This window comes from Pogoniulus pusillus, chromosome W (assembly GCF_015220805.1).
Source record: "Pogoniulus pusillus isolate bPogPus1 chromosome W, bPogPus1.pri, whole genome shotgun sequence".
Taxonomy (NCBI): Eukaryota; Metazoa; Chordata; class Aves; order Piciformes; family Lybiidae; genus Pogoniulus; species Pogoniulus pusillus.
The window spans coordinates 10,998,136-11,024,784 of record NC_087308.1 but is presented as its reverse complement, the minus strand read 5'-3'; the positions used below and the strand labels follow the sequence as shown (position 1 = coordinate 11,024,784).

Here is a 26,649-nt window from a genome sequence, read left to right as displayed (position 1 = left end):
TGAGAATATCAAACACACGATATGTAGAAAGGCAATCAGTGCTTTAGTCCCTCAAGACAGTAAACAGGTGAAACAACCTTCCCAACTTTTCACTGCCTTCTTCTTCTTACAGCATAACATTCAAGTGGTTTATTTATTTATCTGTTTATTGTTCTTCTTTTTCTTTCACCTTGTAAACAATGTACTGAGTCAAAAAAACAAAACATCAACCCAACATTACATGGTATATTCCCTGAGCAAAGTTCTTTATCCTGAGTATGCTAATGTAACAGTGATAACATTCTCATATACAAAACTAAACCCTTAAGCTTTCCACAGTAGACAGGGTTTGGTGTGTGCTCTTAGCAGTTCAGTTTGACTCGGGTGCACACAGGGGGTTTCAAACAGCACCACTCCCAAAAACCTGCAGGTGGAGAGGATTTATAATCACAGAATCAGTCAGGGTTGGAAGGCACCACAAGGAGCAGTCACTTCCAACCCCCCGGCCACAGACAGGGACACCCTACTCTAGATCAGGCTGGCCACAGGCACAGCCAGCCTGGCCTTAAACACCTTCTCCTGATCTCAGCTCTGAACTTCTTACATACAAAACAGGGACTGCCCAGCTGTCAACTCCACGGTGGCCTACTTCTAGAAGGAGCTTTGGTTTAAATTCTCAAAGTGACCTAAGTTTTGCATCTCTGCTTGTTTGAAGCTGGCTCTTCCCGCCGGCCAGAAGATCTGAGCAATGCCACTTTGATTTGTCTACATAATTTAAATAAGCTTTACTCTCCTCACATAAGGCAAGGAAGTTCTTCTCTCTATAGATACATCACATTCAATATCATCAAAAGTAAGCTTTGCATTAACGTGTTGAGAACTTCAGTATAAACCATCCAGATTCAAGCAAATGATGGCAAGGAATTCACACAAAGTCATCTTCTTCACTGAGGCATTTGATTGCTACCTGTTGACTGAAGCAGCAGCAGCAGCAGCAACAGCAGAAGGCTCAAGTGGCCATGGAAGGAGCCCTACCTGTTGGAACTGTGAGCTGCGAGTGGCTGTGGCTGGCTGGAGCCTTTCATGCAGGGCTGGAGCCTTTCATGCGGGGCTGTTGCTTCAGTTTGATTAGCCAAGCTTAAAGCTGCCTGACTCCTTGAGGCTCCAGCAGGCTGTGTTTATTGCCCATGGTAGGGATCACCCAGGTCTCTCTAATTAACTTACCCCCGCCGTGGGATGTGTCAGAGTGCGTTCCCTTACGTGTGACTTGGTAACTCAGGAGCTACAAATGGAAACCGACTGGAAGTTTTGATAGGCTCCAGCTCCATTAACCCCGAGCAAGGGCTGCAGCCCAGGGAGTCTCACTCCGAGGCCACCACTCTCTCTTCTCTTTAGTGTGTGGTCTCAGCACACTCTGGACCAGGCTGGGCAGCTACAGCCTCCAGCTCACGAGCAGCAGATGATGCTTAGGGCTTCTGGCAAATTCACAGGTGCCCTCACTCAGGCTTGTCTGCAGCAGGCCCCTGCACATCATCAGCAAGAGAGGCTGGCTGAGCAGCCCCAACTACCCATCTGCCTCTCTTCTTCACAAACCATTTATCCCAGCATCCCATGAACTACACAGTTCATTTTCTTTAAAACCAAACCAGACAACAACACAAATCCTTAGGGAGTTCTCTCCATGAGGTTTCAACAGAAAACAAAGGGAGGAGAGTCCCTTCACACTGAGGGGCAATGCTTGGGACCAAGAGAAGTTGCTGCTGCTGCTGCTGCTATACTGCCACTAAAGTCCCCTACATGTCCATAGAATGCAAAGGGTTAAGCAGGATGGTATCCTGACACCACTCAAAAGGCTCTGCGACCAGTTACACATTCTCCCCTACACAACAGTCACCTAAATCACAGTTAAGAACACATTAATTCAACAAAACATCTTGAGAAACCAGCACACAACTACACATTCATTGTCTTCTCTGGAGCTTTCAACTGCTCCCCAACATAGGACGGTGGCAACCAGAGCTGTGTTGAGTCAGCACACTGCTCTGCACAGGCAGGGGGAGGGGGGGCTGGGTTATTTTGTGGAGATGAGAAAGGAAAGAACTCAAACTTGCCAGGTTGAGCTGTGTTTCTGAGGGAGGTTTCTTGGGGTTTTCCTTGTTTGTTGTCGTTATTTTTGAATGCATTCAGACACAGGTTGTAGGGAGGAGGTTCAGAAAGCTTTGTGGATGCTGTGCCTATTGCTTCACAGTAACGTCTGGTGGGAGCTGGAGAGTGGTCTGGTGGGGGTCGGGGGGGAGGCTATTTAGAGATGTGTACACATACACACACGCATGTGCATGCTCACACACGCACCCAGAGAAGGTCAAACGTGATGCACCCTGCTCAAACGGACTTCGCTCAGAGTGATTTGTCTAGGAAAAGAAACACAATTCACACTTCCTCCACAGTAGTCAAAATTTCCAGGTCAGCTACTGAGAATGAAATAGTTTTCCCCTGTACTTGCATGAGGTAGACATCCCGAGAGGACAAAAAGGAAAGTGATGAGAAATGCTTTTTTTTCCTTTTCTGAACAGAAGGCCCCTTCCTGCTGGGTTCTTCGGGCCACACTGACAACTTACTCGCCTAAGCTTCCTGCGGCGACCTGCCCGAGCGCTTCGAGATCTCTGCCCTGCCCCCTCGAGAGTAGGATTTAGAGGAGTAGCTGTGCATCCCTCCTCCTTCTCTCGGGAAAGCAGAAGTGGAAGGCTGGGGCTCAGCTTCGTGTCTTCCCTGAGAACTGGTGGGCTGCAGCAAGCCTGCTTTAAGGGGGCAGTTAGCCACCAGGTGCATGATGCTCTGACAGTGATAGCACTTCTTTGGCTGCGGAGGTAGACTACATTCTTTAGCGTGGTGGTTGAGGACACCACAGTTGTAGCATCTGAAACACAGAGAGGGACAGGCAGCTATGAAATGCAAGCAGGCAGTTACGAAATGCAAACAGGCAGTTACGAGATGTAGAGGCAAACAAGCAGATTTTCTACTGGGGTGAGCTCGGGGTGGTCAGGATCAATGTCTGCTGCTGAAACAGCCAGAATCACAGACTGTTAGTGGTTGGAAATGACCTCTAAAGAAAGGCTCCAGAGAAGGAGACTCCACAACCTCTCTGGGCAGCCTGTGCCAGTGATCTGGAACCCTTACAGGAAAGAAATTCCCCCTTGTGTGGAGGCGGAAGCTCCTGTACTGCAGCTTCCATTCACTGCTCCTTGTCCTATCCCAGGGAGCAGTGAGCAGAGCCTGTCCCCCACTCCTGACCCTCAGCCCTCAGATCCTCTCTCAGACTTCTCTTCTCCAGACTAAACAGCCCCAGGTCCCTCAGCCTCTCCTCAGAGAGCCTCAACTCGCGTAGCCTGTTTGTCGCAGCGATGCCCAGTGCCACCCTGTGCTTGGCACTCGCTCCCGTCGCTGCCGGCTCGCCTGCCGGGCAGGCGCCGTCGTCGCTAGGGGGCAGCAGATCTCCAGGCACGGAGCCGCCGCCACAGCCGCCGTGTGCCCGGGGGTAACGGCTCGCTGAGAGCAGCGAACGGCTCAGCCCCGCCGTGTGCCCGGGGGTAACGGCTCGCTGAGAGCAGCGAACGGCTCAGCCCCGCCGTGTGCCCGGGGCTTACAGAGCAGTAACGGCTCGCTGAGAGCAGCAAACGGCTCAGCGGCGCCGTGCCCGCGGCGGGCGAACCGCGCCTGCCACAGCAAACGGCGCACAGCGAGCAGCAGGAGCCCAGCCGGGCACCGGACGCAGCCTCCTCACCCTGGGGCGGCTTTGCTCCCCCAGTCAGCGCCATGGAGAAAGGCTGCAGAGGGCAGAAACCATTCAGCCTCGGTGTAGCCATGCCCCAACGGGCATGCTGCTGCCGCGGCCAGGGAATTCCAGGCGTGGGACATGGTGCCAAGCCCCTACTCAGGGTCTGCCACCTCGCCTCCAGCCATGGAAGGTCTGGGCCAGACTGACAGTGCTGCTGCTGCTGCTGCAGAGGGTTTGCAATGAATGCATTTACGGTTTAGCTTCAAAAGCAAACTACTCGAGCCCTGCAAGAGCCATAAACCAGAGCAGGGCTTATTTTCTCTTGAAGCTCCCAAGCCACATGCAAGTGGTTGTGACCCGAGGTGCCATGTCCAACAGGAGCAGTTGGCTGTCCTGAAGGTTCTCAAAGATGGCTCAAATCCCTCTTGTCTGCCTGGGGAGTCCTGAAGGATCCTCCAGCAATTCCTTACAAACCTTCCTGCTTTGTAACGCGTGGCAGGAATGCAGGTCCCTGGACTACATTCTTCTGTCGCAATACAAAGCACGTCTGTGGCATGGTGACCCCGTGGGGGTCAGGTTCTCTACCGAGTTTTCTCTTTTGCCTATTTTTCTACGGTTTCTGTTTCTTTTGTTTTACAAAACGCAGAGACATTTTCATTTATGGCAATCTGTGATGATAAAACTTTTAATCAATTATTTGTTTTCCCTTAACCATCACCAACTAAAAAAACCCCACCCCAACAACCCAAACACCACTGCATAAAGACTTAAGCCTCATGGAGGCTTAATCCTGGTGAAGGATTAAGAGAGACTGCAACTATAACTATGTATAAAATAGTGCATAAAATAGGGGAGGGGGACCTTATTTTCAGATTCCTGGAAAGTTAAAAGGCAGATTTTCAGCTTTTATTTAGTGCTCACTATTTGTTCATCCAAACCCAAATCAGTTTAATCCATTAAAAACCTTTCTGAGGAATCTTACTAATAAAACCTGTGTGATTTTTTTCCAAAGAGATTGCAAAACGATTTGCAAATCCACTCCAAGAGAGGATCCCTCAGCATCTCCCCCTTCATCAGTGTGAGCGAAGTACTAACCGTGCCTTCATTTCAGCAGGCAAATGAAAACACAGCATCAATTGCCCGTGGCATGCTGTCATGTCTGACAAGACTGACCTATAATTTAGAGAAGTTAAATGATGAACAGGACTTCATTATCCTTGCAGAAAGCACAGTAATTAAATTGTTGCCATCTTCCCTAAAAACTAACAAGAAGTGAGAAGCCAAACCTATGACACTGAACTCTGCACTTGCATGGCATTTGCAGCAGCATACTCTAGGTGAAGTGGTTCCGTTTTCAAGTGACCAGCAAACTGGAGTCTGATGTTGGGAGCTATTTCAGTGTGCTCCTGTAGCTTAATCTATTTAACTTGAAGCAGTAGGAGCACAAGATGTTTAAAAGTGCCTGGCTGAGGCACTTAGTGCCATGGGTTAGTTAATTAGAAGGGTTAGCTGATAGGTTGGACTCGGTGATCCTAGAGGTCTTTCCAACCTGGTTAATTCTGTGATTCTGTCATTATTTTTTTTCCTGTGGAATATGAAGACTAAGCTCACACTGGTTCTGCCTGCACACACTACAGAATAACACATGAAGAGACTCAGAATAGAAAGCTTCTCTTGAGTCAGAAGGAAATAACATGTACAAGCCCCACTGCCGTTTAGTATTGATTTTCCTAGCACAGGAAGGGAAACGACATCCTAAATACATTGCAAAATGTGAGCACCCTGATCTAAGACTGAAGCAGCAATCCTTTCGTTCCTCTGATTTTACACACAACAAAGCTGTCAGTTATTAATATCCATCAGTATTTCCCACCTCCTCCCCAGGTATATTCAAATTAGTGACTCCATTTACCAGCAGCAATCAGCCTTCTTAACTGGCATTCAGCTCTCATTTCCCCAACAAGCTTCTGGATCAAATAATGGAGGAGTAAAACTTGGAGTTAGAGAAACAAGAGGAACAGCAACAGCAAAACCCCTTAAGTGTCTTGGACTTTTTTTTCTCCTCCAATAAATTAATCACAGAATTCCAAAATGTACTATTTGTTTAATTAGATTGAATTAACTAATTTTATTGATTATTATCTTCACTGGTTCCCAGCAGTGCACTTGTTTCTAGGCTAAGTGTAGCACAGTGCACTGCAGTATAGCATAATAAATGCACTATAGTATAATAAATGCAGTATACTAATAAAATGCAGTACACTGAGTACAGAACAATGCATGAGTGTGCAGACCTCCTGCAAATTGGGCATTTAATCCATTTCATCTCAGTTCAGAACACAGAATTTTATAGCTGTGAAGGCATTTGCACTTGTTTCTTGCCCTTAACAGCACATGTCTTTAGAATGGCTAAAGAACTTTGGACATAGGTTAAGGGGCCTGAGGAGCAGAGCAGACATCAGCCATGGACAAATCAATTTCATCAGTCACTATGGTATGCACTGTGTTATCCAATTCAGTGAACCATTTCACCTTACCAATTGGCCAACAACCTGCTGTCAGGGTCCCTGGCTTCCACTCCAGAAGCCTCCACCACCTTTTGCTTATCTATTTATCCACCCCTCCTACTTGCAAGGAATTGCAATCCCCTGCATGTATGCACATCACCGTAGAAGAGACCTCTATCAGCAGGAGCAGTTGTGGTCAGGCTGTGGGGCTTGGCTTTTTAGGAACGGTTTTGTTGGCACCCAAACTGGAGCATCAGGCTGAAGGCTGGCATTAGAATATATAAGTAGCAGCCAGGGTGTGCCTGGACTTACCAGGAGGCTGAGGTTTCACTTCTTGTAACTGTTTGTTCTTCGCTTCTTTTAACTATTTATTCATCCCCTGCCAATCACTCTTACCAGGAGAAGAGATCCCACCCTGCTCTGAAATGCCTTCCCTCTCCAGGGATTTACACCAAAATGGAAACGGTCAGCCAGCTCCCAGCACACAAATGATCCCACACAGCACTGCCCAAGTGCCTTAAGGTAGGGAATTAACCCTTTAGTCCGAACCGCTGCAGCTCTTCGCTCTTCTCTGCCGCGCATACATCACGAAACCTGCCAGCAAATGAAGAGCACACACAAGCTTAGAGGTCCTTACCTCTATACACATAAGCAGAGAGCAACACACGAACCAGTTCCTAGGAGTATTCACAAATTCTCGTTTGAGTATTTTCTTAGATCCTTAGGGCCCTAACAAGTGTTTCTTCACTTCAGAAGCACCGTGCAATAATCTCTGTTAGCTTAAGCACACAACGTCACAGAGTTTCAGCTGTGAATTACACCGGGAGATGAATATATAAACCACCAAAAGCCTTTCAAAGTGCAATTATAGCAGAAGCAAGCCTTACAAACCAAGCAGCAACACCAAGGACCTGTTAAAGAAAGGACTGTCTCCCTCACACCGGGCTCTCATGACTTACTAGCTACCTCCAGACTCAAAAGATAAAGCAACAGAGTAAATAGAGAGGCGGCAATTATGCTAAGGGAGAATCCTTTCTCCGCTCCAGCGCTGACAGGGAGGTGAATCAGGGTGATTTTTTGATAGGAAAGAGATGAACATTTCAATAAAGGAATACCTTGAGAAACTAGCCCAGCATTGTATTTCAACACTCTGAGGAAAATGGTAACGTTAATACCTACTAACAAAGACAGATGAGAGCATAAAGCGAGGTTAAAAGCGCTCCAGAATTCTCCTTCGCTGGAGATGAGCTCTGTGCAGTCACCATGCAGGAAGCAGGGATGTAGATTCCAGCACACATAGCTCTAGTGACTGCAAATTCACTGAAACTGCAGAATCACAGAATGTCAGGGGCTGGAAGGGACCTCCAGAGCTCATCCAGAGCTCATCCAGTCCATCCCCCCTGCCAGAGCAGGAGCACCTAGAGCAGATCACACAGGAAATGAGCAGTACTCAGTGGCACAACCAAAAGCAAACGCAAACTGCAATACTCCCTTAACTCCCAGCTTTTTGCCCTTGTCCTGGCAGCCAGCTAAGGAGCACACCCCTAGCTGGAAACAGACACCCAAGGAATCACAGCCAGGGCAGTGGTGTGTTCGATTCTTCTGCCCATTCATGCTCAGCCTTTCAGATTAAGAAAGAAAGAAAGATTTCAAAAGCAAGGATGGTTAGAGGCCAAGGATCAGTCCAGCCTGGCATGACTGATGGACCCTGCATCAGGAGATACAGATAAAACAGGAATCACAGACTTAAACCAAATGACTGAAAGCAAGGAACGATGTGGGTAAGGAGGGCACTCGTGATGATCGATGCAAGGGGACAGCAGACTGCAGCTCAGACACAGAGCACTGGCACAATGGCCACGGCTCACCCAGCACAGCACCACCAGCTCTCTGCACATCAGAAACTCCTCCCCAAATTCATAACTGAATTCACAGTTTTGAAAGCAGCCACAAGCCAGCAGAGTCTTCCACACCAGCACTGTGTCTGTGCCTTATCAGCTACACTGTGAACCAAACCACCTCCCTCTGGAGGTTTGCATGTTAAAAGGGCAACAACACCTTTTTAATGCAAGCCCTGATGTTGCCAGTGATGACTTTGCTCTCTGGTTGGGGTGGAAGGAGGCAAGAGTGTGTCTGTGCGTCTGCCGAGTGTGCACAGGCCAGCACAAAGGAGCAATAGCTGCAAGCTCTTCTGCTTTGGAGTGCAACTCCTGACTACTGGCAAATAAAGGGATGCTCAGTTCTGGTAGCCTGTCTGCTCTCTTCTGATCCCAGGCTCTGGGGGCTGGTTAGAAGACATAGAACAACGACTGGGACATACTGCAGTGGCTAGGAATAAGACATACAACGTGCCAAGCCCAGAGGAACCCACAGCCCTGACTGAAACCGCATTTCTTCCTACTTTAATGACTCTTGGGCCCTACCACTGTAAGAGATTATGGAGACACCTGTCCAGTGATCATTCTGGTGGCAGATCTTCCACAGGAAAAAAAAATGAGAGCATCCTTCTGCCACAAGAACTTAAAACATCACAGCTGACCCAGCCAGGGCAGCAGATTTGAACTTGCAGCTGGACAGAGAACAGGATCCAGTTTGTTTTCCATTCTGGATAAATGCCTATTGCTGGCTGGAGAAAGCAGGGAGTTCAGTGGCAGGAAGAGCAGGAGAGCCTGAAGCCTGCTGAGCAGGACCCCCAAGCCCCAGTCTGCATCCTTCACGTGCCTGAACCATTGCCCACAGTCCTGAGGGGCACAGGGGTGCAATAATAAATCATATGGGGTGCCAGTGATGGGTGGCTGCTGCTGCACCCTGGTGAGAACCACACCAGCAGCCCTGGGAGCTGCTGTATGCTTTGCAGACAAACTCTCGCCCTGTCCTGTCCAGAGCCTCCATCGCTGCCTGCCTTCTTCAGGCAGTCTTCCCCCAGCACCTCCTGATGCTGCTTCCACCACTGGGTATAATCCTCCTGGAAATGCTCAGTGACCCCTGCTCCCCAGAGAGTGGAGGAATCCCTGTCTCCTACCTACCATCTACTAATCTTTCTTCAAAAGGCTGAACACCCGTCTGGAGATGACAGCAAGCTCCTGGCCGAGGGAAGGCTTCCACCCAGACATGTCTTTCACACTCAGCAGGCATGGGTGAACTCTCAGGGACCTTTTGGGTGCGTTCAAGTGTGCTCACTGGCTTGGACCATACAGGTGAAGGGAAGAACTCAGGAGCCAACCTAGTTCTGCAGGGCTCAGCTGTCAGCCAGAGCGCCAAGCTGCAGGTTGCCCAGCAGAGGCCCCACCTGCTACAAGCCACAGGCAGCAAGCAAACCCAGGGTTTGAGGCTCTTGGCAGGACCCAAACCCAGTGCCTTCTGTGTGGCTGAAAAGAGTGAAACCTGACCAGTTACAGCTGTAGAAGACAAGGGACCAGACCTTTAAATCTCTGACACTTCCCACACTACTCCTGAATGCTTCTAGGAACAAAGCAATTACCAAACCAGCCTCACTCTGGAGAAGCTGGAAGGCCAGGAAGCCCTGCTCCTAAGTCAAGATCCCTTTGGCAGTCCTGCTTACAAACCTTCCACTTCCAAATATCCAAAATACTTGGAAATAGCCAATTCCAAATGGCCACAGAGCAGAGGGAGACTGTGACCTCTACACCAAGGACTCTGCACCTCAAGCACAGCCTGCAAATCTCCCTGATGAGAAGAGTGTGATCCTCTCCAGGCTCAGCAGCTGGAGAGCAAGGCATCAGCTTTCTCTGCCACAGGCAGCCTGTGAGCCTCTGTTGTGTATAACCAAACTGTTACAGGTATTTAAATGCCTAAGCCCCACTGGGATCTGAGGAAAACAAAATCCTTAAGGCTTTGAGGATCTGTGTCTGTGCCTCTTGGGTAAAGCAAGGGGAAAAAATCATCACAAACATGTGATGATAAACTAGAGCAAGAACCAAGCTCCCTGAACCCATCTTGAGTGCTGCCTTCAGTTTTGGGCTCCCCAGTTGAAGAGGGACAGGGATCTGCTGGAGAGAGTTCAGCTGAGAGCTACGAGGATGATGAGGGGACTGGAGCACTGCCTGATGAGGAGAGGCTGAGGGACCTGGGGCTGCTTAGTCTGCAGAAGAGAAGACTGAGAAGAGATTTAATCAATGTCTATAAATCTCTGAGGGCTGGGGGTCAGGAGCGGGGGACAGGCTCTGCTCACTGCTCCCTGGGATAGGACAAGGAGCAGTGGATGGAAGCTGCAGCACAGCAGGTTCCAGCTCAACACAAGGGGGAACTTCTTTGCTGTAAGGGTCCCAGAGCCCTGGCACAGGCTGCCCAGAGAGGCTGTGGAGTCTCCTTCTCTGGAGCCTTTCCAGGCCTGTCTGGATGTGTTCCTGTGTGACCTGAGCTAGGTTGCATGGTCCTGCTGTGGCAGGGGGGTTGGACTGGATGATCTCTTTGGGTCTTTTCCAACCCCTGACACCCTGTGAGCCTGTGAACAACACTCCTACCGATCACCCCCATCGCTGAAGCTCTCTGATCTCAGCTACATTACTACAAAAGGTATTCCTGACTTGTTCTCATTTTGCAAAGGAGGAGGGCAGTGCAGGCTCAGCCCTGGGAAGCAAAGCAGAACTGTCTCCTGGTGGCAGCTCCTTCTGAGGAAGTGACTCAGCTGAGGCAAATTACAGAGCCCATTGGGAGACATCGATTCCAGGAGCACACTGGTGGCTGCAGTCAGGGATTCAGTGCAGTTGCACTGCCAGAGCCTTCAACTTTCCCAAGCACATCAGCCTGAAAATACAATTTGCAGTAATTCTAACCAGCTTTGTCTGGCTCTGCAGCAACCTTCTGCTGTGAAAAGAACAGGTGAGGGAACTGAGGATGTACCCTCTCAAACAGACCCAGCAAAACCAAAGCAGGAGATCATCAGAAAAGCCAAGTGGAATTTCTAAGCAATTGAAAAGAAAAGCATTCTAACTCCTTTGGGGTTTAAATTGCTTCTTCCACAAACTCAAGATGCAATCTGCTCTACCCTGCAAGCTGCTGCACCCAAAACTTGGAGGCAGTTTTTAGTGCATTTCCAAGTAATTAGGAATGAAAACTCTCCAGCACCCTGCTCTCCTCCAGGGAAGTTTTCAATCCAGAGATCTCAGGTATCCACAGACTGGTTTTAAAGATTGGGCAACAGATGGGTAGGAAAAGCAGGGTTGGGGTCAGGGTAGACCCTGTGGAGAGGGTGTTTGAATCAAACAGAATGGAACAGGAGAATGTAGAGATGTTACACAGGTCTTCCACATGCAAAACTTGGGGGGGAAGAGGGACAGTATCACTGCTCTCTATTGACCCAAATAGCCAAGAAGCACAAATACTACTGAAATGAAACCCAGCAGAGATCTGCAGTGTTGTATGGACTAGGGAAGGAACCAGCTCTGCACTGAAGAGTTTGCTACCTAACCAGACAGAGCAGAGGGAAGGTACAGAGAGGGCTTAGGCAAACCACAAGAGGGGAAGGCAGGCACTGTCCCACACTCTCCTCCCAGCTGCTTAACTTGTTGCCTTGGTTAATGACCAAGGCCTCTATTCCTCCCCAGCGATTCCATGTTCTCACCAGTGGGTCACCAAGGCTGCCTGTGCCCTCCACCCATCAATCCCAGCGTGGGGAGAGCTGACAGGCAGGGAGCACAAAACAGCTGAGCACAGCTGCCCCATTCCAGCCCAAGAATTCCAATGGGGAATGGCACTCCAAGACACAATCCTGCTCCTTCAAATGCTCAGTTGCCTCCATGCCTGTGGGGACTCCTGGGCCACAGCTGGTCACTGCAGTGCCAGCAGGGACAGGGGGCACAGCCTGTCACTGCAGTGCCAGTAGGGACAAGGGGCACAGCCCATCACTGCAGTGCCAGCAGGGACAGGGGGCAGAGCCCATCACTGCAGTGCCAGCAGGGACAGGGGGCACAGCCCGTCACTGCAGTGCCAGCAGGGACAAGGGGCAGAGCCCATCACTGCAGTGCCAGCAGGGACAGGGGGCACAGCCCATCACTGCAGTGCCAGCAGGGACAGGGGGCACAGCCCGTCACTGCAGTGCCAGCAGGGACAGGGGGCACAGCCAGTCACTGCAGTGCCAGCAGGGACAAGGGGCACAGCCCGTCACTGCAGTGCCAGCAGGGACAGGGGGCACAGCCCATCACTGCAGTGCCAGCAGGGACAAGGGGCACAGCCCGTCACTGCAGTGCCAGCAGGGACAGGGGGCACAGCCCGTCACTGCAGTGCCAGCAGGGACAGGGGGCACAGCCCGTCACTGCAGTGCCAGCAGGGACATAGGCAGCCCCAGCAGCTGGCAGAGCCTCTCCAGCCACTCCAGCAAACTGGCAGGGAGGAAACAAAGGGGTGGCTGTGTCGGTGGGAGCAGTCGATGGGCTGCTGCTCCTCCTGCTTTCCCTTCTCCCCCGTCCCTGCAGGAGGAAGAAGCGATGGTGCTGCTGCTGCCTCTGCTGTTTCCCCTCAAGTGCAAGCTGCGCTTAAAAGCTGCTAAAAGCCTTTCGAGGACCAGTTTGGAAAGCTGTAAGCTTGCAAAGGGGTTTACATCTCATGCCCTCGACTAGCAAAGGAACAATAATCACGGGTGGAGTTCAGCTGAGGCTGACGGAGGGCTGGCTGCTGGCGTTTAGCTGTGGTTTACAGCACTTTCGTTTCATTACAGTATCACAGTATCACAGTATCATCAGGGTTGGAAGAGACCTCACAGATCATCAAGTCCAACCCTTTACCACAGAGCTCAAGGCTAGACCATGGCACCAATTGCCACGTCCAACCCTGCCTTGAACAGCTCCAGGGACGGCGACTCCACCACCTCCCCAGGCAGCCCATTCCAGTGCCCAATGACTCTCTCAGTGAAAAACTTTCTCCTCACCTCGAGCCGAAATCTCCCCTGGTGCAGCCTGAGGCTGTGTCCTCTTGTTCTGGCGCTGGCCACCTGTGAGAAGAGAGCAACCTCTTCCTGGCCACAACCACCCTTCAGGTAGTTGTAGACAGCAATAAGGTCACCTCTGAGCCACCCCTACAGCACAAGCACCATAACCCAGTGCTCGGCAGAGCCTGAGCTGTGAGCTGGCTGTAACTTTCCGCTTTCTCTCCTGCTAGGTGGCTTTGCACACTCAAACTCCTCCTCTGACTGAAGCCACTTTCTATCTGCACTCCAAGCAAGACAACAACCTGATTGCTTACACGCATCCTGGAGCTGGGGGTGTGCAGCCTGCAGAAGAGGAGGCTCAGGGCAGAGCTCTTTGCTGCCTACAACTACCTGAAGGGAGGCTGTAGCCAGGTGGGGTTGGGCTCTTCTGTCAGGCAAGCAGCAATAGAATAAGGGGACACAGTCTCAAGCTGTGCCAGGGGAGGTCTAGGCTGGATGTTGGGAGGAAGTTCTTGCCAGAGAGAGAGTGATTGGCACTGGAATGGGCTGCCCAGGGAGGTGGTGGAGTCGCCGTGCCTGGAGGTGTTCAGGAAAAGCCTGGCTGGGGCACTTAGTGCCATGGTCTGGTTAGTTGGACAGGGCTGGGTGCTAGGTTGGGACTGGATGAGCTCGGAGGTCTCTTCCAACTTGGTTGATTCTACGATTCCATGATTCTATGACTTCAGTCATGTAAAGATGCCTTTTTCTAGGTGATACCACCTTTGAGAGCAATTGTACAGCTGGAAGATTAAGCCTTCATTCTTCTGAAAACTACAGACTAATGAATTTCCAACTAGGAGGGGCAAGAACAAACAGACAAGTGCTGGGGGGTTCTTGTAAATCAATTGATAAGCTCTGAAAGGACATTCCTCGGTGACAAATTTGCATGGGAAAGGCATTCACCGTTGAAAAGCTGTAACAAAAAGGAGATGCTGATCCAGGTTTGCTTAGGCAGCCAGGAGATTCTGATCTGGGACTAACTTTTCCTCTGCCCTGAGAGCACCTGTGCTCCCCTAGCAGAGCCAGGGGTCTTCAGCAGACCACGAGAGCAAGGCTCAGGCTCCACAGGCCCTTGGTTTAGAAGCAACAGAGCTAATTCTGTGCAGGCAGCCTGAGCAGATCCTGAATTCTCACCCTAAAACTGCTGCCCCAAAGCATGCAGCACACAAAGCAGAGAGGTTTTACTGCCTGGGCACAATGTTCCCCCAGCTCAAAAACTGAAAGCCTGCAGTGTTAATGTCCTCAAATAATATAAATTGCTTGCATCAACAAACACAGCACAATTAGCTTGTTACCCTTAAACTGAGTTTAAAATAAGCAAATTGTTTGATGACTTTGATGTTTTCCACCCAAAATATGCTGGCTAATTTTTCCATTCCAGTTCCCATTCCAATCTTTTAACTGCCTTAATCTCCTGCCCTCAGATGTTGACAGAGGTCATAGGTTAGCACAGACAGCCCTCAAAAGATCTGGACTATCAATTCATGCCTGAAAGATTTCTCTGCCACAAAGAACCACTAAAAAAGCAAATTCCAAAATCCAGCTCCGCGGGGCTGCAGGAAAATATCGACTTGTTGATATGTGAGATTCACAAATCATCAGAGAGAGAAAGAGAGAGAGATTGGATCTGAGCAGGATGAATCCATTCCTGGAGGACACAAAGAAATAAATAAACCCAGAGGCACTGCCATGGGAGAACGACTGAACTTTAAAGATAAAAGAAAAGGAAAGCTCTTGACAGGAGAGAAGGGAGAGTCAGCATCTTTGGGCACAGACAGGTAGGTTTAAAATGCTTCTACTGTCTACAGCTGAAAGTGCTTCTACTGCCTACAGCTGAAAGTGTAGGAGCAGGGAATTCTGAGCACAGTTTGTTTTCTTCTAAAGGTGAAAGTATGAAATTGGTTCGTTCAGCAAACGAAGCAGCGGCAGCCCAGACAAATTTCACTCATCATTAGGGAGACTGCAAGCTCATTTTCTTGCCACCGTCAGCTACACAACGGATTCCTCGCAGCTCGTTTGCTCAGTGAGCATTCAGCTCTCATTACCAACAACAAAAAAAGGCCAGATGTGTTTCTTTTCTATGCATAAAACGAAATGTAGAGATTGTAAAGGGAGAGGAGAACTTGGTGGGGCTGCAGAGGGTTAGGAAAGGAGGGAGAGGAACAAGAGCCTTGATAAAACCATTTCTGAGCTCCAAGTGAAATTTGTACCTTACACCACGTACTTAAGAACAAAAAACATCCTCCAAGTGAAGTGAGTAGTGATACTCCCACGTTTAGTAACATCAAATACCATGGAGCTACTTAACCAGGGGGGGGAAAAAGGTAAATTAAACCACTCTGGATTCTTCTCTGAGTTAGAAAACCACAGTGCTCAACACCTTTAAAGTAATTATGAAAAGAAGATGTAGGCACAGACTCCTGGCAATTATTGTGGGAGCAGCTAGCCAGGATCCTCCAAACATAAAGCACAAAAAGATGGACAAAAATAAGCCTGGTCAGCAGGAAATTAGAGATATTATTCCTCCTCCCCTCCCTATACTTACTAGAAAGAAGTGATTTACAACAACTAACCGAGGAAGAAGCCTGCAAATAAAATGCAGCCTTTGAAAAGTTAACTACATGGATTTACACAGCTTCAAATCCTGCTGCCGGCCAGCGATGATTCCCTCCCACCGATGGAAGAAGTAACACAGACAGACCGACAGACACACACACGCACTCCCTTGTTTTGTTTCAGGCTATTACTGCAGCACAGCAAGAAGGCAGAGGCGCTAATTTTAAACACCAGCAAATCTGCAGCCCGATTGGAAAGGTGGAACTGCTTCAGGTTTTTACGCTGGTCGCAAGACATCCATTTATCACCCGGGAAATCAAAGCTTTCCGCTTCAACTTTGATGCAGAGGCTGCTGCAACATTCACTGCAGACAGTGAACTCAGAGCAGTCGGTAGTTTGCTGTCGTTTTCAGAGCTGTCTGAAGTCAGTTCAATGCTTAACGTTTCCACTGCTCAACAGCTAAAAGAGGAAAAGCTCCAAGCAGCTTCGTTCAGCACAGGACCAGCACCATTCAAATGCAGTTTCGTACTTCCAACCGCTCGTTGTAAAAGCTCCAGCGCCAGAAGGCTCCACACACCAATCGGATTGTAAATGAATGGAGATCAAAGACAAGAAATTGTTCCGCTCACTCCCATATTTCATAGTGACCCTTCACAACTCCTTCCTCCTTCACTCTTCCGCAGCTCTGTTACTGAGCAAACCCAGCTCCCTCCACGCCATCAATAATGCCAGCCTCGCCTCCCCACTCCTCCAGCTTGGCCACCTCTGCTCCCTCCTGCACATCTATTTCAGCCATGAAACCGAGTCACTTCATCCTCACCCTACAGTGTCACAGCTGGAATGAAACCCTGGTTCAAAACTTCCAGCCTAGCTGCATGTCAGGAGCAGTCAGGCTGTTTTCTACCCATTCCCTGCAAATTCAGCATGCAAAAAAAAAGAAGGAAACAGTTCAGAGTGCAGGAACAGCTTCTGGACCAACATGTGGGCTCTGCTCCACAGCCTCTTGTCATCTGCTGCACAAAATAGAAGGCAGTCACTGCACACCTCTGCTGTAGCTTGGATCCACCACTAAATCCAACTAAATCTTGACCACACTACAGAAGTTTTCAGGTCCTTCACTAAGATCACAGAACTTTAGAGGTTGGAAGGGACCTCCAGAGATCATGGAGTCCAACCTCCCTGCCAAGGGATCTCTTCAGGCACAACAAACATTAATGACTTTGCAGTGGCTCTATGAAACTGTCTGCTTTAACTGGCTCTCAACAGAATGCACAGGATTCTGGAGCCCAAGAAAAAAGTCAAGAGTCAGAATCCAGAGAAGCCTTAATCTAGGTGCCCTGTGTGTAATATTAGAGCCAAAGCTCCAACTGAGCAGCTGGTACAGCTCAGAGTGTTTGGTGGTTCTGCAATCCAGACTCCAGATGTGCCATGTTTGTCACCTGGGAAATGAGGAGCACGCAATAAGGAGACTGCTGCAAGAAGTCCCATTTAGGAGCAGCCCTCCCACATCCGTTGGAATCACCTCAGCCTAAGGTTCAAGATCGCCTTGTATTAGCTCTTCACTTGCAGCAAACTTCCAACACGCAGGAAACTTTGATTCAATCCCTGCTTGTGCTTGAGGGGATTCCCTGCTCCCTGAAGAGTGCCAGACCCAACAGCTTTGAGGTGATCACATGGAGACTGGCAGAGCTCTGTGCTTCTCACATTTCATAGAATCAAGCAGGTTGGAAGAGACCTCCAAGCTCAGACAGTCCAACCTAGCACCCAGACCAAGACAGTCAACCAGACCATGGCACTTTTCCAGGCTTTTCTTGAACACCTCCAGGAACGGTGACTCCAGCACCTCCCTGGGCAGCCCATTCCAATGCCAATCACTCTCTCTGACAACAACTTCCTCCTAACATCCAACCTATCCTTCCCCCGGCACAACTTGAGGCTGTGACCATTTGTCTCCAACAGCCTGTCCTCTGCTCCCCAAGCCCTTTTCTTCCCTCTCTCCTTCCTGATCTCTGCTTGTGATTTCCTATTCCTGCTCCTTCCTGAACTCCTCTGTATCCATTGTCCTTGAAATACCTTCCTCTCTCCCTGCCTGAGGGAACACAGACATCCCACGAGCATTCCTATTTGAGCTCCACTGCCTCTTTTCTCAACAGCTTCTCATAACCAGGAGCAGCAACTGCAAAGTCCCATTCGGTCCTGTGTCTTCTGGAGCAGGCTCTGCAGTGGGGGCTTCAACGGCTACTTCTCCCTCCCCAAATAAAGCTGCCTTTGCTGGTGCAGATATGCTCTCAAACCCATGAACATAGCCCACTGCTGCTCAAGAAGTGCTCTAGCCTACCTCTGGTGCACTTGGGAGGGTGAGGAGGAAAGAGCAGCAGCTGCCTGCACCACCACCACAGAGATGACTACCTCCATGACACATTCCTCTTACATAATGAGTCGCTGAGCTTCTTGAAAAAATAAGATGTTGAAGTAAATCCCCATTTTTAAATGATTCCTATTTAGGTAGGTTTGATCTTTAAAGTGTCAAGGACAGAAACGTGAAGCCACAGCTAATAAAAGACACAGCTGTAGTGATCTGGAGTTCCATGACAGCACAGGCTCTGTTCATTTTAAGTTAAAGGGCTCCCAGAACTTTTGTTCCTTCTGAAGAGCTTCAGATTCATCAAATCAAAGGCAATGGTTTGGGAATATCTGCTTTAGCAGCTCTTCCATAATCCAATTTTCTCCACCTTTCGGGCTCTTGGTATCTTTTCTTCAACGTACCAGGAGATATGGCCAATGTCCCCCTCATCTGGAATCACCATTAGAAACTCTGCTTTGCTTTACATAGTTATTATGTGCTTTGAGTACCTTTGCAAGGTGATGCTGAAAGTGAAACACATGAGGATGCTCAGAGGGCTTGAGCAGCTCTGCTGTGAGGACTGAAAGAGTTGGGGCTGTGCAGGCTGGAGAAGAGGAGGCTCCCAGGTGACCTTCTTGTGGCCTTCCAGGATCTGAAGAGGGCTACAAAAAAGCTGGGGAGGGACTTTTCAGGCTCTCAGGGAGTGACAAGACTGGGGGGAATGGAGCAAAGCTGGAGGTGGGGAGAGTGAGGCTGGAGGTGAGGAGGAAGTTGTGGAGCATGAGAGTGGTGAGAGGCTGGAATGGGTTGCCCAGGGAGGTGGTTGAGGCCTCATGGCTGGAAGTGTCTCAGGCCAGGCTGGCTGAGGCTGTGTGCAGCCTGCTCTAGGGTAGGGTGTCCCTGTTCATGGCAGGGGGGTGGAACTGGCTGCTCCTTGTGGTCCCTTCCAACCCTGACTGCTTCTATGATTCTATGAAAAGCAAGGAAATGCAACTGGCTTGCTCCAGTAGAAGGGATGTGAGATGTAATGACAGACACTGGGCACTTCTGGAGTAAAAGGCAGCCCAGACTGTCCGCCTTCTGTAAAAGGCACTTTGTCCTGAGCACAGGTCACTGCTGCAGCAAGAGAAACCTGAATTCAGAATATGCCAATCATGAAAACTTCTAGAAACAGAGATGATGCTTTCTAGATTAGTGCCTCGAATACTTTCAACACCCACTCAGCCGAAGTTACACAGAATCTCTGCTGAACTGAGCCACACTCAACTCTTCCGAGGTGCTGGGCTAGGTCCTGCTTTCATCTATTCCACTCTAAATCAAGATTTATTCTCAGATGCTGGGCTCAGTTCTGCTTTCATTTATCCTACTCTAAATCAAGATTTCACAGACTTGTCTACAAGTTAGCAAGCAGGTGATTAAGGTGTGAATTCAGAAGGCTTCCTCTCTCTGCATCAGCTGCCTGCAGTGGTTCCTAGAGAGCAGCCTGGCATACTTTTGTGTCAGCTCACTGTCAAAGCTCAGCAAAATACACTGCTTTTGGCATGTGTTAAGAGCTCCTACAAAGGCAGCCACAGCCTGCTTTAGTGTAAAGTGTTGCAAATTGATCCCCTGGCTTACTGAGGTAGAGAAACCAGCCCCTCCACTCTGCATCCCTGCCATAAAACACTTCTGAATCCAGCACCTGTCAAACGCAAATCCCAGTCGAGTCCCTTGAAACCTCCCTTCTATCCCAGATTACTCCAGCTACTCTGGACAAAAATATGTATGGGAGACACATGGACATGACATCAGCTTCGAGTTCTGGGAACCTAAAGTCTGCAGGCTGCTTGCAGCCACAGCTTAGTTTTACATGGAGCACAGCAGACCTTTTCCTGCTGGCAGTGGCATGAACTGGCACGCTGGCTGAGGCCAACAGCACTGACAGCAATCACAAAGCAGGTAATTACACTTGTTCAAATCACACTCTCCTTCAGCCTGTCCATTTAAACTGGGAGGCTTCTGAAGTCTTCCTTCATATACTTGTGCAACAAACAGGACAACAGCCTGACGACTGTGGCCTTTATTTGCTGTCATAGTCTGAAACACCAAGGAGCAAGGCTAATGCCAAAGGTTTAAACAGGCTAGCAGTGACAGTCCAGGGAAAGCCACTGGGCTGAATAAGAACTGTATCAGAAGTCTAGCCCAAAAAACCATTAAGAAAACCCCCAAATGACAACAACAAGAACAAGATTCTTCACATGCATTGCATGCAACACGACTCTGAAGGGGCAGATAAGGTGAGCAACAGAAAAGAAAGCCTTGTCCAGCTTACAAAGTCTCTCCTTGTGGTTATGGACCCTGATCTGTTACAGCAGCAATACATTTTGGTCATGGCCTTTAGCTTTCCCAAAGAAGGTGGAAGAGGGACAGTTATCATGCTGCCTCCAGGCCTTGATTGAAAAAGATCAAAAAATAGAGAAGGAAAATGGGGAAAAAAGGCTTTTAACTAGAGGTGAGGCTAAGTGGAGCTCATCTGCAGCCAGCAAAGGCTTCTGGAATTCTCAGCATTGTCTACACTGCCTTTCCAGGTGACCCTCTCCTCCCCAGGCTACTCTTTGCTTCAGCATTTGCAGTGGAAGAAAGCCACCTCTCAGTCATCCATCAGACACTGCAGCAAAACATGGTTATTGGGATGTTCCTCCGAGGATTCTTCCCAAGCCACATGTTCCACTTCAGCTCAGTCACTACAGCTCCTGGGCTGGGCACTGCCATGAGGAAAACAGGGAGGCTGACCCCAAGAATGAGGGGCAGGTGCTTTGTCAAAAAGGATTACAGAACTTTTTCTAGGCATCCAAAACTGAACACAACACTGGAGCTGTGGCCTCACCAAAGCTGAGTCCAAGGCACCTCCCTGCTCCTGCTAGCCACACCATGTTTAATCCAAGCCAGGATGCCCTTGGGCTTCTTGGCCACCTGGCTCACACTCAGCTCCTGTCTACTACAGCCCCTGGGTACCTGTCTGCCAGCAGCTCTCCAGCCACACTGCCCCAAGCCTTTAGCCTTGCTTGGGGTTGTTGTGACCCAAGTGCAGGACTTGGTAGCTGGCCTTGTTAAAACTCATCCCATTAATGCTGCCTCAATTGATCTAAGCCTACCCAAGTCCCTCTGCAGAGCCTCTCTACCCCCATTCAAATCAACACTGCAAATTGTATCATCAGGTAAATTGCACCAGAGGCTTTCTGCTATGCACAACTCCTGGTGCATAGGTTACAACCTCACTGCACACAGCAGCCTCTTCAGCAGGTACAGCTCTCACCTAAACACGGTGTTATCCCACCTCTGTTCAGGCTGACCTCTCAGCCTACCAGCAGGGCTTCCAAATGATCACAGAATCACAGCATGTCAGGGCTGGAAGGGATCTCCAAAGCTCAGCCAGTCCAACCCCTGCCAGAGGAGAATCACCCAAAGCAGGTCACACAGGAACACATCCAGGCAGGTTTTGAGTATCTCCAGAGAGGGAGATTCCACAACCCCCCTGGGCAGCCTCCATGAAACCTCCTATGCCTCAGCTTCCACCATTGCCCTGTCCCTGGGCATCACCCAGCAGAGCCTGGCTGCAGCCTCCTGCCACTCACCTGCACATCTTTATAACCATTGCTGAGGTCACCTCTCAGTCTCCTCTTCTCCCAGCAGCACAGCTCCAGCTCCCACAGGCTCTCCTCCTAGCAGAGCTGCTCCATTCCCTTCAGCATCTTTGTGGCTCTGTGCTGGACTCTCTCCAGCAGTTCTATGTCCCTCTTGAACTGTGGGGCCCAGAACTGGACAGAGTACTCCAGATGTGGCCTCAGCAGGGCAGAGTAGAGGGGCAGGAGAACTCTCAACCTACTAACCACAGCCTTTTTAATCCACTCCAGACTGGCATTGCTTCTCCTGGCCACCAGAGCACATTGCTGGTTCTTGGTCACCCTCCCATCCACTAGGACCCCCAGATCCTTTTCCCCTTCGCTGTCTTCCAACAGGTCAATCCTCAGCCTATCCTGATGCCTGATATGGACATTCCTTTTGAAGGCTTCCTCAAATTCAACATAACCTTCCCAAGCAAAAGTGGATGTTTGGTGTGGTTGTACAGAAAGAGCTTAGGGAAGTTCCATCCCATAACTGAGCCCAATTTACACAGCAGGCTTTGCTTTCACAGCTGAGGAAATGCTGCAAACAATTTCAAGAGCAATTTGCAAAGGAGGGGGAAAAAATCATCATGAAAAAGGAGGGGAATAGCAAAGTAAGGTAATTACCTATCTCCCTTTGGATTTCTTGTGAGTACTGTCTTCCATGTGGGTTCTTTTTCACTTCCTAAACAGGGCCTCCCACCAGGGCCTGTTACCCGTATTGCTTCAAGGCCTTTGGAAGATTTCTTAAAAGTAAATTCCACTGGTTCTCCTTCTCTTAGGCTTCTAAATCCTTCCTTGTAAATCTTGGTCTGTAAATAGGAAAAATACTCTTGGTTACCATTGCCTTACAAACAACATTGACATTCATAAGCAAAAAAGGAAGAGTGATGCTGCCTGCTAGCAGAAGGACAAACCCTGCTCTCTGCTCTCCTGGAGCACACAGGGGTTGAATAACAGCTCTCTCTGCCTGAGCTACAGCAGATGATCATAGAATCAGAGAATCAGCCAGGTTGGAAGAGACCTCCAAGATCATCCAGTCCAACCTAGCCAGTCAACTAGACCATGGCACTAAGTGCCTCATCCAGGCTTTGCTCGAAGACCTCAAGGGACGGTGCCTCCACCACCTCCCTGGGCAGCCCATTCCAATGCCAATCACTCTCTCTGTGAAGAACTTCCTCCTAACATCCAGCCTATACCTCCCCTGGCAGAACTTGAGACTGTGTCCCCTTGTTCTGTTGCTGGTTGCATGGGAGAAGAGGCCAACCCCACCTGGCTACAGCCTCCCTTCAGGTAGTTGTAGACAGCAATGAGGTCACCCCTCAGCCTCCTCTTCTCCAGGCTACAAATTGATGATGCTACAAATTACAGCCCTGGAAACACTGAGAACACCACTCAATGCTAAGCATGTAACAGGAACCTGTTTTCAGCATCAGCAGAACTGAAACAACATTTTCCCCTTCCCTGATGTAGATGCAAGCAGCAGAAAAAATGCTGCATGCTTAAAACCGCTGCCTACCGGGAACTGCAAGGGCTTCGTCCGCCAAGAGAGCCAAGGTTCACTTCAGAACCAAATTGTCACAATCTCTACTCCTCCTGTCTGGGACAGGGCTCTGGAAACGAATCAAAGACCCAAGGAGAATGAGCTGCAGGAGAAAGGCACTCTGGACACAGCTCACTTCAGATATCCCTAGCCAGCTGCTCCGCTTCTATCCACTGCCCCCAAAGCTGTGTGTAGTTAGCGTGGTTTAGGCATGGAGCTGCACGTTCCCTCTCAGAAACTAGCAGCAGCAGGGCAAGTGAAACAAATGCTGAGAAATCTTTGCTGCTGCAGTTTAGCAGCAAAAGTTTGGACAGCAGGACTTTCATCAGGGATTTTGATTGCAATTCCTGAGAAATGATGTGCAAGAGTGAGTCTGCACTGCAGGACAAGGCTCCTGAATACAAAGGTCATCAAGTTCAGTGAGGCAGTTTTGGGGGCAAGGGGGAAAAGCCACCACTGGTTGCAGGAGACATTTCTGAGAGAAGTTCCCCATTAGAGGCATGGGATCATTTGGGCTCACAGGGAGCACTGCAGACATGGGATCAGTTGGGCTCAGAGGGAGTATTAGAGGCTTAGGATCATTTGGGCTCAGAGGGAGCATTAGAGACATGGGATCAGTTGGGCTCAGGGGGAGTATTAGAGACATGGGATCAGTTGGGCTCAGGGGGAGCATTAGAGACATGGGATCAGTTGGGCTCAGGGGGAGCATTAGAGACATGGGATCAGTTGGGCTCAGAGGGAGCATTAGAGGCATGGGATCATTTGGGCTCAGGGGGAGCATTAGAGGCATGGGATCAGTTGGGCTCAGAGGGAGCATCAGAGGCATGGGATCAGTTGGGCTCAGAGGGAGCATTAGAGACATGGGATCAGTTGGGCTCAGAGGGAGCATTAGAGGCATGGGATCATTTGGGCTCCCTGTGATCCCAAGCCTCTAATGCTCTCTCTGAGCTCAACTGATCCCATGCTTCTAAGTGAGGTGATGAGACACTGGCACAGGTTGAGGGTGGTGAGACACTGGCACAGGTTGCCCAGGGAGGTGTTCAAGGCCAGGTTGGATGAGGCCTTGAGCAACCTGTTCTAGTGGGAGGTGTCCCTGCCTATAGCAGGGGGTTGGAACTGGCTGAGCTTTGAGGTCCCTTCCAACCTAAACCATTCTGTGATTCTATGATTCACTCTTACAAAACAAATGCCCAGAGGCTGTTACCTGATGCACTCATTGCATTAAGGTTTCCACTTCAAAAGACAGAAGTACTTCTTTAAAACACAACTACACAGGACCAGATGACCTTTGGAGGTCCCTTCCAACCCAGACCATTGTAGGGTTCCTAAAGCAGAGCATTATTAGAGACTCTAAAATGTTTTCTTGCCTCATTTCACTTCTAGCAATGGAACTTTCACTTCCAAACCAAGCACTGTATTTACACTAAGGGAGGGTTTAATACATTTAAATGAATGATGCAGTCAGCTGCATGACACAAGCACTGCAAAGTAGTCACTTGCATGATACGAGCACTGCAAAGTAGTCAGCTGCATGGCACAACCACTGCAAAGTAGTCACTTGCATGATACGAGCACTGCAAAGTAGTCAGCTGCATGACACAAGCACTGCAAAGTAGTCACTTGCATGGCACAAGCACTGCAAAGCAGTCAGCTGCATGATACAAGCACTGCAAAGTAGTCACTTGCATGGCATAAGCACTGCAAAGCAGTCAGCTGCATGATACAAGAACTGCAAAGTAGTCACTTGCATGGCACAAGCACTGCAAAGCAGTCAGCTGCATGATACAAGCACTGCAAAGTAGTCACTTGCATGGCATAAGCACTGCAAAGCAGTCAGCTGCATGATACAAGAACTGCAAAGTAGTCACTTGCATGGCACAAGCACTGCAAAGCAGTCAGCTGCATGATACAAGCACTGCAAAGTAGTCACTTGCATGGCACAAGCACTGCAAAGCAGTCAGCTGCATGACACAAGCACTGCAAAGTAGTCACTTGCATGGCACAAGCACTGCAAAGCAGTCAGCTGCATGACACAAGCACTGCAAAGTAGTCACTTGCATGGCACAAGCACTGCAAAGCAGTCAGCTGCATGATACAAGCACTGCAAAGTAGTCACTTGCATGGCACAAGCACTGCAAAGTAGTCACTTGCACGGCACAAGCACTGCAAAGTAATCACTTGCATGTCACAAGCACTGCAAAGTAATCACTTGCACCACACAAGTCCTGCTGTCAGGACTTCTGCTGTCCACCAGAAGCTCATTTTAGGCGGTTTGTGAAGGTGATTTTTGCATGCAGAATGCAAAACTGCCACACAAACAAATGCCCCTCACTAAACAAGAGCCTCCCTCCTCTGCCCAGGGCAATGCAGATCTCTGCTGCAGGCGCAGGATCAGAAGGGCCAGGCACCCACAAGACATCTTGCCACTGCTCCTGCTGACCTCGCTGCCTTTTTCCTGCTCCTCCAGGCTTATCTGGCACCAAATCTGGCACTTCTAGGTCCTCCCCACAAGCCAGTTTAACTCACTAATCTGACAGGAAACAAACTCAGTTTAAAATGTCTGTGTGTGTGCTGGGGAGAGGATAAAAGGAAGAGGAAGCAGGGAGAGATTTTTTTTTTCCAGGGGGCTAAATCTGTTCACAGAAGGTTAAATGAGCTCCAGGGCACACAGGGTGGAAAGGGCAAAAGAATGTGTCCCATAATAATTCATGTACTGGTCAGGCCACAGCTTGAGTGCTGTGTCCAGCTCTGGGCTCCTCAATTCAAGAGAGATGTTGAGGTGCTAGAAGGTGTCCAGAGAAGGGCAGCAAGGCTGGGGAGGGGCCTGGAGCACAGCCCTGTGAGGAGAGGCTGAGGGAGCTGGGGGTGTGCAGCCTGCAGCAGAGAAGGCTCAGGGCAGAGCTCATTGCTGTCTACAACTCCCTGCAGGGAGGCTGTAGCCAGGTGGGGTTGGGATCTGCTGCCAGGCAAGCAGCAGCAGGACAAAGGGACAGAGTCTCAAGTTGTGCCAGGGCAGGTCTAGGCTGGATGTGAGGAGGAAGTTGTTGGCAGAGAGAGTGATTGGCATTGGAATGGGCTGCCCAGGGAGGTGGTGGAGTCTCTGTGCCTGGAGGTGTTCAAGAAAAGCCTGGCTGGGACACTTAGTGCCATGGTCTGGTTCACTGGCTAGGGCTGGGTGCTAGGTTGGACTGGGTGAGCTTGGAGGTCTCTTCCAACCTGGTTGATTTTATGATTCTATAGTACAGATGCCCTTGGTTCCCACTGGGGACTCATGTTGCATGAGGCAAGGTCCTGCGCAAATGATAGAAGGTGGCAGGGGTCACCACCAAGGCTGCTGTGGCATTTGGAAGTTAGAAATCTCCATTTACTACTCATT

The 26,649-nt window shown here is 49.6% G+C and overlaps 1 protein-coding gene across 2 annotated transcripts in view; it reads right to left on the bottom strand.

The window, feature by feature from the left end:
• Positions 1 to 2,096: 2,096 nt before the first annotated feature.
• Positions 2,097 to 26,649, bottom strand: part of LOC135192839 (protein lin-28 homolog B-like) — a 53,766-nt gene continuing 29,213 nt past the window's right edge. For both annotated transcript variants that reach the window (XM_064176214.1, XM_064176215.1), the window contains exons 3-4: positions 22,358 to 22,542; positions 2,097 to 2,896 (exon numbers count right to left, since the gene is read on the bottom strand). In XM_064176214.1, coding sequence (XP_064032284.1) covers positions 2,602 to 2,896; positions 22,358 to 22,542 — 480 coding nt within the window. In that variant the 3' untranslated portion in view covers positions 2,097 to 2,601. The remainder of the gene's footprint in view (positions 2,897 to 22,357; positions 22,543 to 26,649) is intronic.